This window comes from Corvus brachyrhynchos, unplaced genomic scaffold, assembly GCF_000691975.1.
Source record: "Corvus brachyrhynchos isolate BGI_N302 unplaced genomic scaffold, ASM69197v1 scaffold19, whole genome shotgun sequence".
Classification (NCBI taxonomy): Eukaryota; Metazoa; Chordata; class Aves; order Passeriformes; family Corvidae; genus Corvus; species Corvus brachyrhynchos.
In genome coordinates this window covers 496,432-510,927 of record NW_008246061.1, presented here as the reverse complement: position 1 = coordinate 510,927, position 14,496 = coordinate 496,432, and the positions used below count along the sequence as shown (strand labels likewise).

Here is a 14,496-nt window from a genome sequence, read left to right as displayed (position 1 = left end):
TGGTGGCAGCCCCTCAGGGTGGGCAGTGGCTCTCGCTGTGGTCGCTGTTCCCCGCTCGCTGTCTGGGGTCGGTGCTGTGCTCTCGGTGCTGCTGTGCCGGCGGGACCCCGCCCTGTTCCCCACCCCCACGCAGTGGGTTCAGGGGGGAGATCAAGGGGTTTGGTGGCTGACGGAGGCATTTTTATCACTGTTGCTGTGACACACCTTGGTTCCTACAGCCTCTGAGGGAGAATATTTTGGTTTGGACTTGTCCACAGAGCATCTCTGTGTCAGTTCCAGGGCTGACTTCCCTTCCTGCTGTCTTCTCTCCTCTCCCAGATGAAGCAGGACCGCTTCAGGAAGCTGTTTGCTGCCTTTGGCACACTCACTGACTGCTGCCTGAAGTACACCAAGGATGGCAGGTTCCGGAAATTCGGCTTCATTGGCTACAAGTCTGAAGACGAAGCTCAGGCGGCCCTGAACCACTTCAACAAAAGCTTCGTAGACACTTCCAGAGTCACAGTGAGCTGATCTCTGAAAATATCTTCCTGAGATTCTTAAGGAATGGGGTATTGGGAAGGAATTGTTCCCTGGGAGGGTGGGCAGGCCCTGGCACAGGGTGCCCAGTGCCATGGCTGGGGTGGGACTTTAAGGCCCCTTCCAGCCCAGCCCATCCTGGGGTTCTGTGAGTGTCCTCTCTGAGCTTTCCCATGGTGATTGCATGTGCAGCTCTGTGCCTTTAAAACCAAGGTGTGTAAAAAGTTGCTCCAGCAGAGTCTCCATCCCATCAGGGCTGTAACAGAGTGGAGTTACCCAGCAGTTACAGCATGGACTGGTGACCATGTGTTTAATTACAGTCCTGACTCCTTCCAGGTGGAGCTGTGCAAGTCTTTTGGTGACCCTACAAAGCCCAAAGCCTGGAGCAAGCACTCTCAGAAGGCTCCTGCCTCAGAAAAGCAGCCCGAGAAGCCCTTGGCAAGTGCAGCTCCTGCAGGCACAAAGAAGGTGAGTCCTGCCTGATCCCTGGAGGCTCTGCTGTGTGTCTGTGACAGAGAAGGGTGGCCTGGGCTGGGGAGAAGGGAACGGAGCAGCTGGCACAGCAAGTGCTGGAGTCCTGGTGCTGCTCCTTGGTGCCTTAGGATCTCTGCTTGCTGTGCTCTTGGGTGACCTGGCATTGCCTGTGCTTCTAATGAACCTTTCTGGGCTTTTTTTTCCCCCAAGGATAAAAAGAAGAAGGATCCAGTGGGTAACTTAAAGGAGGTGAGTTGAGGTTGGGTTGCAGTCCCTGCATTCTTGCTGCTGAGTAGTTCCTTCCTGTCCTACTTCCCATGCTGGGGATTCAGGCTGGGACAGCCCAGTTCTGCTGTAAAAAGTCATTTTAACAACCCCAACACTGGGGTGCAGTTTTTTAATGGTCACCTCTTCCTGTGTGACCACGCACTGCATCCAGGTCAGTTCTGTTTCAGCAGTTCTGGGGCTTACCCACATGTGAGTTCTGTCACATTTGACTTGTCTGGGGCTTTTTTCTCTTTTTATTGTTTTGTTTTCCTCTTCAAAGTACTTTCTAAACACCAATTATAAAAAAAGAGTAGGAATGAGACCCCTTGAGAACACTTTAATCTCCTTGTCAGTGTAAACTGAGCTCCCCTTAAGAGATTTTTGGTTTTACCCTGCTAGAAATGAGGTGTTGTCTTGGATTTCAGGCTCACTGTGAGTCTCCCTTCACAGCTTGTCTGCTTTTTGTCTTTCACAGCTGCAAGAAGATAAAAGGTTCCAGGAGTTCTTGGTGGTTCACCAGAAGCGGTCCCAGGTGGCCACGTGGGCTAATGACACTCTGGCAGAGGAGGCCAAGAAGGGAAAGCCAGCAGCAGCTGATTACCTCAACTTCGATTCAGATGAGTCTGAGGAGCTGAGTGAGGGTGGGGATGGGCCCTCTGAAGATGAGGAGGACATCAAAGGTACCCGAGGGAGCTGCCACCCTCTGCTTGTCTTGGTCACGGTGACTGTGACAGGATTGGGCTCAGCCTCACCAGGAGGGTGGGGCCTCACCTTTCTGCGTGCTGGGGGTGTGTGGTTGTTTCCCCAGATTCGGGGAAGTGTGGGAAATGCAGTGGCTGATATTAGGGGGTGGTATTTGTGCCTTCCCTGTGTCCTTGGGGAAGAGTACCAGGACAAGCATCTGCAGCTTTCCTGAAGTACTTTCCTGCCTGCAGCCACTTTACCTCCAGGCTTTGCAGGGCTGGCTGTGGTTTCTGTTGCTTTAGGAAGCTGTGGGTGGGTGTCTGGGAACCTGTCTGCTCTGCCTTGGGTGCACGTTTCTGGAATCTGGGCCTGGCAGGGTTGATGGGAAGGGACAGGGCTCAGGATCTTGGCTCCTGCAAGGAGAGCTGGAGTAGAGGGTTAATCCTGAGGACTCAGAAGTCCGGGCTCTGTGTGTGTTTTAGCATCCAGTGTCCCTGCAGCAGCGCTCGGTGTGGGATTGGAGCTTTTCTCCCTCCCTGCCCAAGGGATTGCCTTGGGCTGCTCTGGAGGAGTGAGTGGTGTTTTCCCTGCTGCCCCTCATCTCTTTGGGTCACTCAAATGCAGCTGAGATCATGTCCAAACTAAACACTTGAAACCCTTCTCTGAGGCCTGCTGGGGGTATTTAGTTAAAATATAGTTAAAATTTTGACAAAACAGTTTGTCCTGCAGTACCTCAAACCCCTTTCTAACATGTTTTATATGTGAGCTGTTGCTTTGGAAGTCCAGACTGTCAGTCTGGAAGTGCCGAGATGAAATTGCTCTGCTGTTCTCAAGCCCTTCCTGTGGAAAAGGTAGAGGAGAGGGAGGTGATGGTCATGATTGTGGCAGTTCTCAGCTTGTTCCTGGCCTGGGGGGAAACCAGCAGCAGTGTCTGTGTGAAAAAACTTCTCTGATCTCTCCTCTCTGTCAGGAAAGAAAGGAGGGAAGAAGGCAGCTACCAGCAAAGAGCTCTCAGATATGGACTACCTGAAATCTAAAGTGGTGGAGGATTCTTCCTCCTCATCCAGTGCAGAGGAAGAAGCAGAGAGCGAGGAGGAGGAGGAGGAAAGTGGGACTGAGGAGGATTCGGGCATTGAAGAAACCCACCCAGAGAAAAGGGGGAAGCCAAAAGCCCAACAAACAGAGCAAGAAACACCCATGGGGAAGAAGAAGAAAGGATCCACACTGGAGGTACAGCTGAACTAGGCTTCTGTCCTAAAGCAGCAGCTTTATGATAGCAGGTGTCTGTCAGCCCCTGCAGGGATGGGCTGAAGCCTGGGAAGGCTGCAGGGCCCACTGGGTACCAGCTTTCCTGGCATTCTTGGTGTGACCCATTTAAAAATTTTGCTGAATCTCCTCAGGGCTGACTAAATTCCCAAAGATGGGGCACTTCCAGATAAGTGCTGCCAGTGCCCTTTCCAGAGGCTTTTTTCCCTGTCTGCAGGAAATGCTGTTCCCCAGAACTCAGTTTTTGGTGCCAGGGTTTGACACTCCCAGCTGAACCTTGCACCTTCAGCAGGCACCTCCTGCCCCACATGGTTGCCAGAAGTTCTTGATAATCTCTCCCACTCTAGAGCCTCCTGTTTGTTGGACAAGCCCAGCTGGTTGTGCTGTGATTTTTGTTCCTTCATTCAGCCTTTTCCCCCCTTTTTTTCCCCTCCTCAGGGCAGCTCAGGGGCAGCCAGCACTCGGTTCACAGTGAAGCTGCGTGGGGCCCCCTCGAACATCACCGAGGCAAGTTTGGTTTCCCAGCTGGGGAGGGAGGCTCAGGGGGGGTCTCAGAGTGTAACTCTGCAAGACTTTTGCAGAAACTTTTCACTTTCACTGTTTGAGGGTTGTGTGGGTGGTCAGGGGAGCTTTTGGACTGTCCTTGTGCAGAGATCTGTTTGTTGCACAGGGTGTTTCATAGAGAAAAACCAAAGTCTGCAACTTGCTGCTTCCTGTATCTGAGAAATTAGCCAACCAATTCTAATTCTTCCTGCAGCAAAAAATTCGGGAATTCTTCTTCCCTCTGAAGCCAGTGGCAATCAGGATGGGGAAAGAGGCCCAGGGGAAGAATTCAGGTAAGAGCTGTGTGTGGAGGGGGGTTGGATCTGAGAGTTAAGGGACCTCTCGATCACCCCTCTGCTCTTTTAGTCTGTAGTTCCAAATCCCTGGCTCATGGCCTGGTTCTTCCAGACCTTTCTGTGACTTTGCAGCTCTCCTGCCCTACTTGCTGCCCACAGGATGCCCTGGGCACAGTAATGTTGGCTGTGCTCCCTTAGGAGTAGCAGCAGGAGCCTTTTTTTATTGATCTGCATCCAGGCCTTTTCTAAACACCCCAAAGCGTGCCGAGGAAAAGCCTGTTCCTCTGGGATAGCTGCAGCAGAGCAGGGCACTGTGCTGATTTGTGTTTGTGGGCTGCAGGGCAGCCTTTGGGTCTCCTGATGGGCTGGGTGTGCAGCAGCTTTGCTGGCGTCGTTCTCCTTACAGATGCAGCTTCTGTTTGCTCTGGGAGGCACCTGTGAAAGCCTCCTCCAGCTGCTAAGTCAGGCTTTTTAGATTTGTGTGCAGAGAATAAGCTTTGAAAAGGCAGCCTTCCAGTCTGACATGGCCATTTCCAGGCTGGGTTGAAACTCTTCATGGGAGCTGAATGCTTTATCTATAGGAATCTATACTCAAGCAAGCCCAATTCACCCATAATTACCCAATTAGTGGCTGTGTGTGTTCCCCACATGGTGCTCAGCTGAACCTTCCCTTCCTCCAAGGTTACATCTTTGTTGACTTGAAGAGTGAAGCAGAAATGCAAAGGGCCTTGAAGCGGAAAAAAGAATTCCTGGGTAAGGGCTGTTTGTTCCTGCTCGCTGCGGCTGCGGGAGCTCAGCTGCTCAAGTGTTCCCTGCAGAAGGAGCTCCTGTGATGGGAGTTTTTCCAGGCAGATGGGAGGGTTGTTCCTGGCCTTAGCCCACATGGGATAAACCCGGGCCTGTGATGGGAGTGGTGCTGCGGGGCCCTCGTGTTCGGCCGTGTGCTCGGGGTGCTTCTCATCGGTATCAGAACAGTCCTGTGTGAGTCCAGCTTTGTAGAGACAGCGCTGCGAGGCTGTGCTGGAGCCCTGGGCTTGGCCTAACCCTTGGAGAGGCTGTTTGCAAGTACTGTGTGCAGAATGGGGATGGCTGCCTGGACTAGGCTGGGGCTCTGGAAGGAAAGGGGGCTGTTGTTGGCACCCTGGCTTTTCTGAAGACTGGCTCCTGCAGCCCCCACCTCCCCCTTCGGAGTCCTGCCCAGAGCCTGTGGGGCTGTAATTGTGTCACTGCTCTAAACCTGGGCTCTTTGCACATTTTATGTTGTTTGCCCATGGCCTAGGGCAGCATCCAGCGTCCCTCTGTGTGTGTTTGGGGCTCAGGTGGGCGCTGTGTGGAGGTTTCCCGGTGCAGGAACGCCCCAAAAGAAACCGTTCCAGCCACACCTGGTAGCCAGCCCTGGCAAAGGAGGCTGAGGGACGATGAGGAAGAAGAGGACTTGGCTGAATCAGGGAGACTCTTTGTCAGGAATCTGCCTTTCACCAGCACTGAGGAGGACTTGGAGAAGATCTTTTCAAAGTATGGTGAGTGTTGGCTGTGGGACTGGAACTTGCAGGGCAACATCTTTCCTTTGTCCTGAGGTTTTCCTGCTGGGTGGGAATGGACAGCTCCGTGTCCCACATCTCTTGGACATGGCCCAGCTCCCATCATCTTTATTGCCTGGTGTGGTAACGTGAGCCTACTTGGCAGGAGGCTTCCTGCAGGTCAGAGGTGAATCCTTGAGATACACCCCAGGTTTGGAATGTCAAGTGGAAGTTTGAAGTTTCCCTCTTCTACCTCCAAATTAAACACATTTAAGGTTATCTTGGTGTCCTGGGGCAGAGAGGGTGAGGCTGTGGAGTCTTTATCCCTGACTGAAGGTAAATGCTCAGAGCTTGCCTGGTTTGTGTCACCTGTCAGAGCCCACGAGCTGCCACACCTGGACTTGGGGTGCTTGTGCTGGGCCCACCTTGTCCCTCTGCAGCTCCTGGCCCAGGCTGGTGGCTCACCACTCACCCAGAGCTGCTCTGCCCTCCCTGGCTCCCCTCAGCCCTGGTTGTGTCTGGGTGGTGCCAGTTCAGGGCTGGGCAGGGCCATCTGTGACCACCAAGGCCTTGCCTCCTGCAGGACCCCTCTCGGAGATCCACTTCCCCATAGACAAACTGACCAAGAAACCCAAAGGATTTGCTTTCATCACCTACATGATCCCTGAGCATGCTGTGAAGGCCCTGGCAGAGCTGGATGGGCAGGTGTTCCAGGTACGGCAGCTGATGCTTTTCCTGAGCTTTGGACTGCAGCTGGCGGGAATGTTTGCTGGGAATGTGGCTGAGTTCTCTTCTGGGCTTTGTTAAAAAGGTTCAGGCTCTCCTGCAGGTTCCTTGGGTAGAGTGGCTTGGTTGGAACAGCTCTGCAGACACCAAAACCCTGAGTCTGTCTCACACTGTGTGGCCACTTGGCCTTGCAGTTGTGTCTCCTTTGGGAAGGAAAATTCCCTCCTTTGGCCAAGGCTCTCTGAGTAGGAAAGGTTCCAGGAAACTTCCTCCGCTCTGCTTAGTTTGTGGACATCTGTGGATTATTCCAGAGCTGCTGGATCTCTCCTTCCTGTCTTGCAGGGCAGAATGATGCATCTCTTACCCTCCACGATCAGAAAGGAAAAAGTGGAAGATGGAGATGCAGAAGATTCTTCCTCCTACAAAAAGCGCAAGGAGGCCAAGGACAAAGCCAGCAGTGCCAGGTAGGGCACAAGCTGCCAGATTCGCAGGATGTGGCAGGGGTGTTCACAGGGGCTGCAGAGATTCCCAAAGTCGATAAAGCATTTGCTGGGCAGCTCTGTTTCCTTCCTCTCTTGCCTCCCTGACTCCTCTGCCCAAGGAGCTGCAGTAGTTCAGTGAGCAGCGGAAACTGGGAGCAACAGGGCTTGAATGGCTTTGTGTGTGTAGGAGTTCCTTCTCTAATAAAAGTTAGCCTGATCCTGTAATTCTTCAGGGGGATGGTTTCAGGTCAGTTGGGCCTTTCTCCTCTGCTTGGCCACCTGTATTTCTAGAGCTTGTAGCCGCTTTTTCTTGCTGTGTGACAAGTCAGTTTGAAAGAAGTATCTGATACTTTCTGTCTCGAAGGGAAAAGGGTGCAACCTTGCTCGCAGGGGGTTTGTGGGTTTAGGAGACCAGTTGGAAAGGTGTGTTCCTCTGAGCCAGCACCTGAACTGCAGCTGCAGAGCTGTGACTGGTCAGCTCTGGGGAAGCAGAGCTCAGCTGCCTGCACTGCTTTCTCTTTGCTCTGCAGTTGTATCTCCCTCATCCTGTCCCTTCCCTAAGGATGTTCCACCCTCCTTTCCCTCCCTCTTCACCCTGCCTGCTCACGGTGGTGCTCAGAGCCACTTTTTCCCGGGGCCATTGCCTAGAGAGGCCCCAGCAGCAGAAAGGGCTGCAGGACTGAGCTGGCTGTGTTTTCTTTGGCAGCTCCCACAACTGGAACACACTGTTTGTGGGGACCAGCGCCGTGGCTGATGCCATGGCTCAGAGGTACAACGCTCCCAAAAGCCACGTGCTGGATGCTGTGAGTTGGGTTCTGACGGACCAGCTGGGGTGGGACATCGCTTCCCTGCCTGTTTCTTTGTGGCCAGGGCCTTCCTGGTCTTGTGCAGCAAAAGCTTCGGTGCATCCGTGAGCACCGCACAGGCTGTGGTGCTGCAGCTTCTCTGTGGGGTCTGAGCCCATTGACCCCCTGGTCCCCAGCCTTCCTTCCCTCTCTGCTTTCCTGTGCTTGAATTTCACATTCCTACATAACTACAGGTTGATGGGAATTTACACCCAAAAGCTCAGATCCTTCCTGGAACCTTCATTTTTCTTTGGGATGCGTTTGGATTCCAACAGCAAAACTTCCAGCAGCTCCAGAGGAGCTGGAGCATTTTACCCTCCAGCTGCCTGCCATGTTCCCTTTGCATCATGTGCTTCTGGGAGCAGCAGGTGACTGAATTCTTGCCTGCAGGAGAGTAAAGACAGCATGGCAGTGAGAGTGGCTCTGGGAGAAACAGAGCTGGTCCAGGAAATCCGCCGCTTCCTCGTGGAAAATGGAGTCAGCCTGGATTCCTTCAGCCAGGTGAGAGGCCCGGCTGGAGGCATCAGTGGGGATCTGCCTCTTCTAGTCCTGCTGTTCCCAGCTCTCTTGGAAATTGGTAATTAAATCCTCAGCATGCTGCAGGATTGACCCATCCCTGATGAGTTAGGAGTTGTTGTATCCATTTGAAAATGCAGCTGCCCTCGGGATGGGTGAAATCCATGATATGATGGCTTTAGGGTTCTGGTCAGCTTGCTGGAGGCAGGCAAGGAGCCCTGTGCCCACACCAGGGTGGGTCTGCAGCTGAAACCTCCGTTCATGAGCATCTGTGGAACTGGGATGTGCATCTCACAGGGAGTGTTTTCTAAATGGCTGTTGGCCCTTTTGGATCCTGGAAAGGGGTGACAGAGGGAGAGCACAGCGTGTTGGATCTGAAATCTCCTGTTAGAAGATTGCTGGGTTTGTTCTTTTACATCCCATATTCCCTTTCTTTCCCTGCTGGCTGTGTCAGGCTGCTGGAGAGAGGAGCAGGACGGTGATCCTGGTGAAGAACCTCCCGGCGGGCACGAGCGCCGCGGAGCTGGAGGAGGTCTTTGGCAAACACGGCGACCTGGGCCGGGTGCTGCTGCCGGAGGGAGGGATCACGGCCATCGTGGAGTTCCTGGAGCCAACAGAGGCCAAGCAAGCCTTTACCAGGCTAGCCTACTCCAAGGTGGGGCACTGCCTGGTGAGGTGGGAAGCTGCAGAAGGGCTGCCCTGAGCCCGAGGGGCACAGGGAGTGTGGGAAGTGTTATCCCAGAGCCACTGATGCTCCACCTTTGCCCTCTGGATTTAGGGAGCTCCTGGTGCTGCTGAGCAGGGCTCAGCCTGCAGAGGATGCTGGAGAAGGGGGCTGTGACCCAGCTGGAGGGTTTCTTTTCCCCTTCACCATCCAGCAGTGACCCGTGGCAGGCTGTGGTCTGTGTGAGGCTGGATCCTTTTGTGACAGAGTTTGGGCAGCTGAAAAGGTTGCTCAGCTATTCCACTGCTGTTTCCCATTTCCGAGGTGAAAATGGTGCTGAGAGCAGAGTTTTTCCTCCAGGCCTTGCCCTTCACTGCTCATTTCTCTCCTGTCTTCTCTTCCCAGTTCCATTCTGTGCCGTTGTATCTGGAGTGGGCTCCCATGGGTGTTTTCCTCAGCCCAGCCCCTCAGAAAAAAAAAGCTGGGGTTGCAGAAGAGGAGGATGGAGCAGGACTGGGAGCAGGTAAGAACTTTGGCTGACGTGCTGGGGGTCTCTGTCTGTGTTTCTCAGCTGTTGTGCTAAGGCCCAGGATATGTTTTGTCTGGGTGACTTCCTGCTGTGAGGACTGCTCTGCCCTCCCTAAGAACCCCACCTTTCTCCCCATCCCAGGGGCTCCCCCAAAATTTCAGTGGGCAGCTCCCCCAAAGTTTGGCTTTGTTACATCTTACAAAGTTGGGTTTATTCTTCTTGTTTCAGATGAAGCTGTAAAAGACTCAGAGGAAGCAGCAGCGAGGGAAGAGGAGGAGGAGGAAGAAGAAAATATTCCTGGGTGTACCTTGTTCATCAAAAACCTGAACTTTGCCACCACAGAAGACACCCTGAAGGAGGTGAGAAATAAGGACACGGTGTTTAAAGGAGTTTGGCTGCAGCCAGTGTGACCTGGTGGGAGATGAGAGAGCACTGGGTTGGACTGGGAGCATCACTCCAGGTGTCAGTTAAGACAAATGCATCTGGAACTGTTTTGGTGGGGTTTAATTCCACCTAGAGACAGGTGGAGGCAGTAAGAAGTCTTCCAACATTCCTGATTTCCCGTGTTTTCTGTAAAGCTCCTCCTTGGGACAGGCCCTGCTGCAGCTCTGCCGCTGCTCCATGTGTGAGGCAGGGGATCCACAAACGGTGATTTCAGAACGTGCTTTTCACCTCAGCTCCTGCTGACATTGAGCTGCCTTGTGCTGCTTCGCCTCAGCAGAGCACTTGGGAGGGAGCGTGGCAGACCCCAGTGTGGGGTGTTAACACCAAAATAAGGAAAAGCAGCTGGAATTTCCCATCTCTGGCACTTCTTGTAGCTGTGTAAAATGCCACATCCCGTGGCCTGAGAATCCTGGACCTGTGGGACTCTGTAGAGGCTCTGGTCCAGCTGTGGACAAGTGACTGTCCAGAGGAGGGCTGGGACTTGTCCCCTCTTTTTCTGGCTTTACAACAGAGTCAAATAAATAGTTTGCTCCCCTCTAGCCCCCACTTTTGGGAAGAGCTGTGTTCTAGGGACATCACAGGAGTTGCCCACCTTCAAGGTCTCTACCTGGCTGAGGGCATCTCATAATCCAGAGTGTTCCTGCAGAGGCATCTCAGATCTCTGTGCTGGTTCTGGGGAATGGTGGAGGATTTCTGGGAACGTGTGTCTTGGTATCTTTAAAACTCTGTGTGTGTATTTGTACAGAAATAATTTAATGGGAAAAGGCTCAGCTGCACTGCCTGTCAGGTGTGTGCTGGGGGGAAGAGGGCCACGCTGTCAGTTGAGTTGAAAGCCTGTGACAAAGGGAACTGAGTCATGTGTTCAAATTCCTTGCAGATGTTTTCCAAAGTGGGAGCCCTGAAGAGCTGCACAATATCCAAGAAGAAAGACAAAGCAGGTACTCTAGATGCTGCTGTTCAATTCCTTCCCTCGGCTGGTTGCTGAAGGCTCAGGTGTGGTGTTGCTTCAGTATTCATCTGGCTGAGCATTTGTGTTCCTGCTGGCAAAATCCTCCATGCTCCCAGAAGTGTTCCTGTCAAAATGGGTGCAAGCCAAACCTTACCCCGGGGTTCGGCCTGGCAGGTTAAGCTCAATTGTGGGATTTGTGGAGATGTGGCTCTTGAGATGGAGAAGCCAAACTCCTCCAGGATCACAGCAGAGAGCGGGGTGCAGGCTGTGAGATGGAGAAGCCAAACTCCTCCAGGATCACAGCAGAGAGCGGGGTGCAGGCTGACGGGAGCCGGTGCCCCACAGTGATTAAGCCCTGCACTATGCCAGGAACAGCCAGATCCTCGAGGATGCCTGGCTGAGAGCTGAGCTGAGTGGGCTTGGTTTGCCTTCTCCCTGCCAGCCCAGAGCCCCCCAGGCTGCAGGGAGGAGTGGCTGTGCCTGTTGTGCTGGCTGCTGTCACTTCCCGAGGAGTTGGATCCAGGCGAGCGCTGGCTGGAGGGGCTGTGGCTTCTCTGGGAGCTCCACAGCTTCGTGGCATTTCCCCTTGAATTTGATTTTCCCCATCCTCTTCCATGGGATACTTGAAACCTCAGATCCACTGAGAGATAAAGAAATAATGTGAGTTCTTCAGTTCTGCTGGTGGGTCTGGCCAGGCAGCACCGCTCAGCGTGGGCTGATCCTGTACCACCTGATCCCTGCAGGCACCGGGGCCGTCTCTATGCTCTGCCACCACTGAGGTTCTGAAGCCGAGCATGGGGTGTTGGTTTGTCCCCTCACTGTTAATCCTGTGTCAGTCAGTGTGTTTCTCAGGGCTGTGGTGTGACCGCAGGCGCTGCAGACCTTTGCTGAGCAGGGAGGGGAAGGGATGTCTCTCCCTGGCTGTGGAAGTGGCAGCTGCTCACTGCAGCTCGTGGGAGGTTTGTCCCCACAGTAGGATCACTTCCCTTGTCTGTGCCCAGCAGTTGCTTTGCAGGACTCGGTGTTTTATTTAAGGAAGTGGCACTGAGATGATGCAAAGCAAAAGATCAGTTTTGTGTGCAGCATCTGTTACCTTATCAGCACCAAAACTGGCCGGTCCAGAGCAGTGCCTTGCTCAAAAAACTCAGCCAGGGGTGCTCCTGAGGAGCATCCAAGTCCAGCCGTGGCCAAGCCGGCCCTTTCTATGGGATATTCAGCTTTTGTCCCCCCAGGTTTGGCAATCAGTGCTTGCTCCTGGTTTGTTTTCCTATCTTCTGTTGTCACTGCTTTCTCTTCTGACAGGCACCTTGCTGTCCATGGGCTTTGGGTTTGTGGAGTACAAGAAGCCAGAGAGCGCCCAGAAAGCCCTGCGCCGGCTCCAGGTGAGTGCCAGCCTCGCCAGCCCGGAGTTCTGTCCAGAGGCTTGGATGAACCTGGCGGTTCAGGGTGTAGCTGAGGGTGTCAGTGCTGTGAGCTGCACTGGGCAGGTGGAGAAGCCTCTAAAATGGGCCAGGTTTATGAGGGAAGAGGGTTTGTAAATGGACAAGACCATGGAGAGGTGTTTCCTAGTGCTGATCCAACGTGGAATTCCTAGGAGATATACAAGGGTTGGGTTTTAATGAGGTTTCCCACCAGGTGCCCCTTGCAGGGGGCAGAGACCCGGATCCCCCCTCACAGAACAATCACCGATTAATGTTTATTTAGTGCTGCTTTGACTTCTAATTCTTCTGTATGTTTATTTCTGTTAATTATGTCTCTTTTCCTCTTCCTTTGTTCGGACTCCCAGGGCTGCACTGTGGATGGCCACAAGCTGGAGGTGAAGCTCTCAGAGAGAGCTGTCAGGTGAGGCTCCCCTCTCACCTCTGCAGCACTTCAGCTGCAGTAACCCTTGGGAGCTTCTTCCCTTCTTCTCCCACATCTGCACCCCGAGGGATGTGCCCAGCAGTGCTCCAGCTGTCGAGCACATCAGCCTTGGCTGTGCTTTACTCAGCTTTGCTTGAAAGGAGAAGAGAAACGAGGAATGAGCCTGGAGCAGGGCCCCAAAACTGAGCCCAAAGTGAGAAACAGGCAGAGTTTTCTTCCCTGCTCAAGGAAAAAGCCTCTGCTTTGGTGGCAGTTCAGGCAGCACTGCCAGCTCCAGGGGCTTTGAAAAGTTCTTGGAGACAAATTTTCCCTGGGTAGCGAAGTTTTTACCTGTTCATCTGAGAGAACAGGAGCTTAAGAATAATATTCTGATCAAATCCAAACAAAACTGGTTTCTTGCTTGATAAAAAAGTTTGGATTTAGCTCCTTTTGCCTGGGCAATCAGGCACAGAGGAGATGGTTACTTGCGGGTGAATGTACTTGGGATTAGCCCTGGTTTTTAGGGATTGCTTCCTAGTTCTTACTCAGCACAGAACATCCTAACTGCAGAGTTGCAAATTAATCCAGATATTTGAATGTTGGCACCTGAACACTGTCCTTTAGACACTTTGGAAACCCTGCTGGAGGTGATATCTGTTAAATGTCAAAATTTGTTTGAAAATCTGGTTCCTGGGGCCCACGAGCAGTCTGACAGCTCCCCGTGTCTGCACTTTGTATTTCAATTCTTTCCTAAACCGTTTTTATCCAGTTTGATTTGGAAAATCCCTTCAGCAGGTATCCAGCCCACAATGGGAAGTGCTCTGCTTTATGGAATAAGCTGCTGTCTTTTGTGTTAGGTAAATTCTGACCTTGTCCAAATGCAATACAACTCCAGAGGTAAAAAAAAAAAAATTAATACTTCATTACAAAATTTCATTTGATGTTTTATAAGCCAAGAAGAAAAAGAATCAAAGTTAGCTCACATTAAGCTAATATATATAAAAACATATTCATTAGTGCACTGTCCTGACAATTAAAGGGCAAGATTTGGTGACAAAACATGAGTTAGTGGCAAACTAACTAGAGTTAGAGGCAGGAGACCTCCATTGGAGCAGGAGGGACTACTTCATTTTCAGATGTAGGATTTAAATCACTGGAATTTGGTCCTTTTGGTGGCCTGTGTGGCATTTCCACTGTCACAACCAAGGATGCCAGTGTGAGCTGGTGCCTCATTTTTCCACGTTCCATGTCCTGAGGGAGCCACAGTTCAAAGGGATTCTGCTGCTCTGTGGTCTTTACCTGCCCTTCCTGTTGGCTTCCAGGCCTGCTGTGAAACCAGCCCGGAGGAAACAGACTGCCAAGAAGCAGAAAACTTCCAAGATCCTGGTCCGGAACATCCCCTTCCAGGCCACTGTCAGGGAAATCCGGGAACTCTTCAGGTAGGAAAGAGCTTTGGTGGGTCTGTGGCTTGCCCTGGGGTGCAGCCGGTGTGATTTTCATGTGGGGCCTTTCTCAGGTTGTAAATATTGTGAGGTTTTTTTGTCCTTGTGGAAGAAAACAAGGATTTTACTGAGTGTGGGGACAAATGGCTTGGGAAGTTACACCAGTATGGAAATTGTGGCCAATCACTACAGCTTGGACATCCCTGTAGAGTCAATGATTTAGCCTTGGATGTTCTTCCCTCCCCCCTCCTGGAAGGTGTGCAGCAGCGTTCCCGATGCTCTGCAGTCCAGAGGGAGCATTTCCACTTTGCTTTCCTCTCTGTGGATGTTCCATTACTTGTGCCCCACACATTCAGTGGGATGTTACCCCATACCTGTCAGGACGTGGAGTTTTGGTGCCTGTAGTGCCCTCTCTGACAAGAAACACTTGAGGGGGGTAGTGCTGAGCACTGGGCAGGGATTTTGGGATCACCTCTGCGTGCCCTCAGCCT

The 14,496-nt window shown here is 52.5% G+C and overlaps 1 protein-coding gene across 1 annotated transcript in view; it reads left to right on the top strand.

Annotated features, from left to right (window-relative positions):
* Positions 1-286: 286 nt before the first annotated feature.
* Positions 287-14,496, top strand: part of RBM19 (RNA binding motif protein 19) — a 49,554-nt gene continuing 35,344 nt past the window's right edge. The window contains exons 1-20 of the mRNA XM_017746535.1: positions 287-501; positions 853-984; positions 1,201-1,239; positions 1,733-1,937; positions 2,912-3,171; positions 3,646-3,714; positions 3,965-4,043; positions 4,728-4,799; positions 5,366-5,566; positions 6,150-6,280; positions 6,635-6,756; positions 7,481-7,577; positions 8,010-8,120; positions 8,590-8,790; positions 9,205-9,322; positions 9,557-9,687; positions 10,650-10,710; positions 12,024-12,103; positions 12,508-12,563; positions 13,886-14,002. Of these exons, the coding sequence (XP_017602024.1) occupies positions 319-501; positions 853-984; positions 1,201-1,239; positions 1,733-1,937; positions 2,912-3,171; positions 3,646-3,714; positions 3,965-4,043; positions 4,728-4,799; positions 5,366-5,566; positions 6,150-6,280; positions 6,635-6,756; positions 7,481-7,577; positions 8,010-8,120; positions 8,590-8,790; positions 9,205-9,322; positions 9,557-9,687; positions 10,650-10,710; positions 12,024-12,103; positions 12,508-12,563; positions 13,886-14,002 (2,465 nt within the window). The 5' untranslated portion in view covers positions 287-318. The remainder of the gene's footprint in view (positions 502-852; positions 985-1,200; positions 1,240-1,732; positions 1,938-2,911; positions 3,172-3,645; positions 3,715-3,964; positions 4,044-4,727; positions 4,800-5,365; positions 5,567-6,149; positions 6,281-6,634; positions 6,757-7,480; positions 7,578-8,009; positions 8,121-8,589; positions 8,791-9,204; positions 9,323-9,556; positions 9,688-10,649; positions 10,711-12,023; positions 12,104-12,507; positions 12,564-13,885; positions 14,003-14,496) is intronic.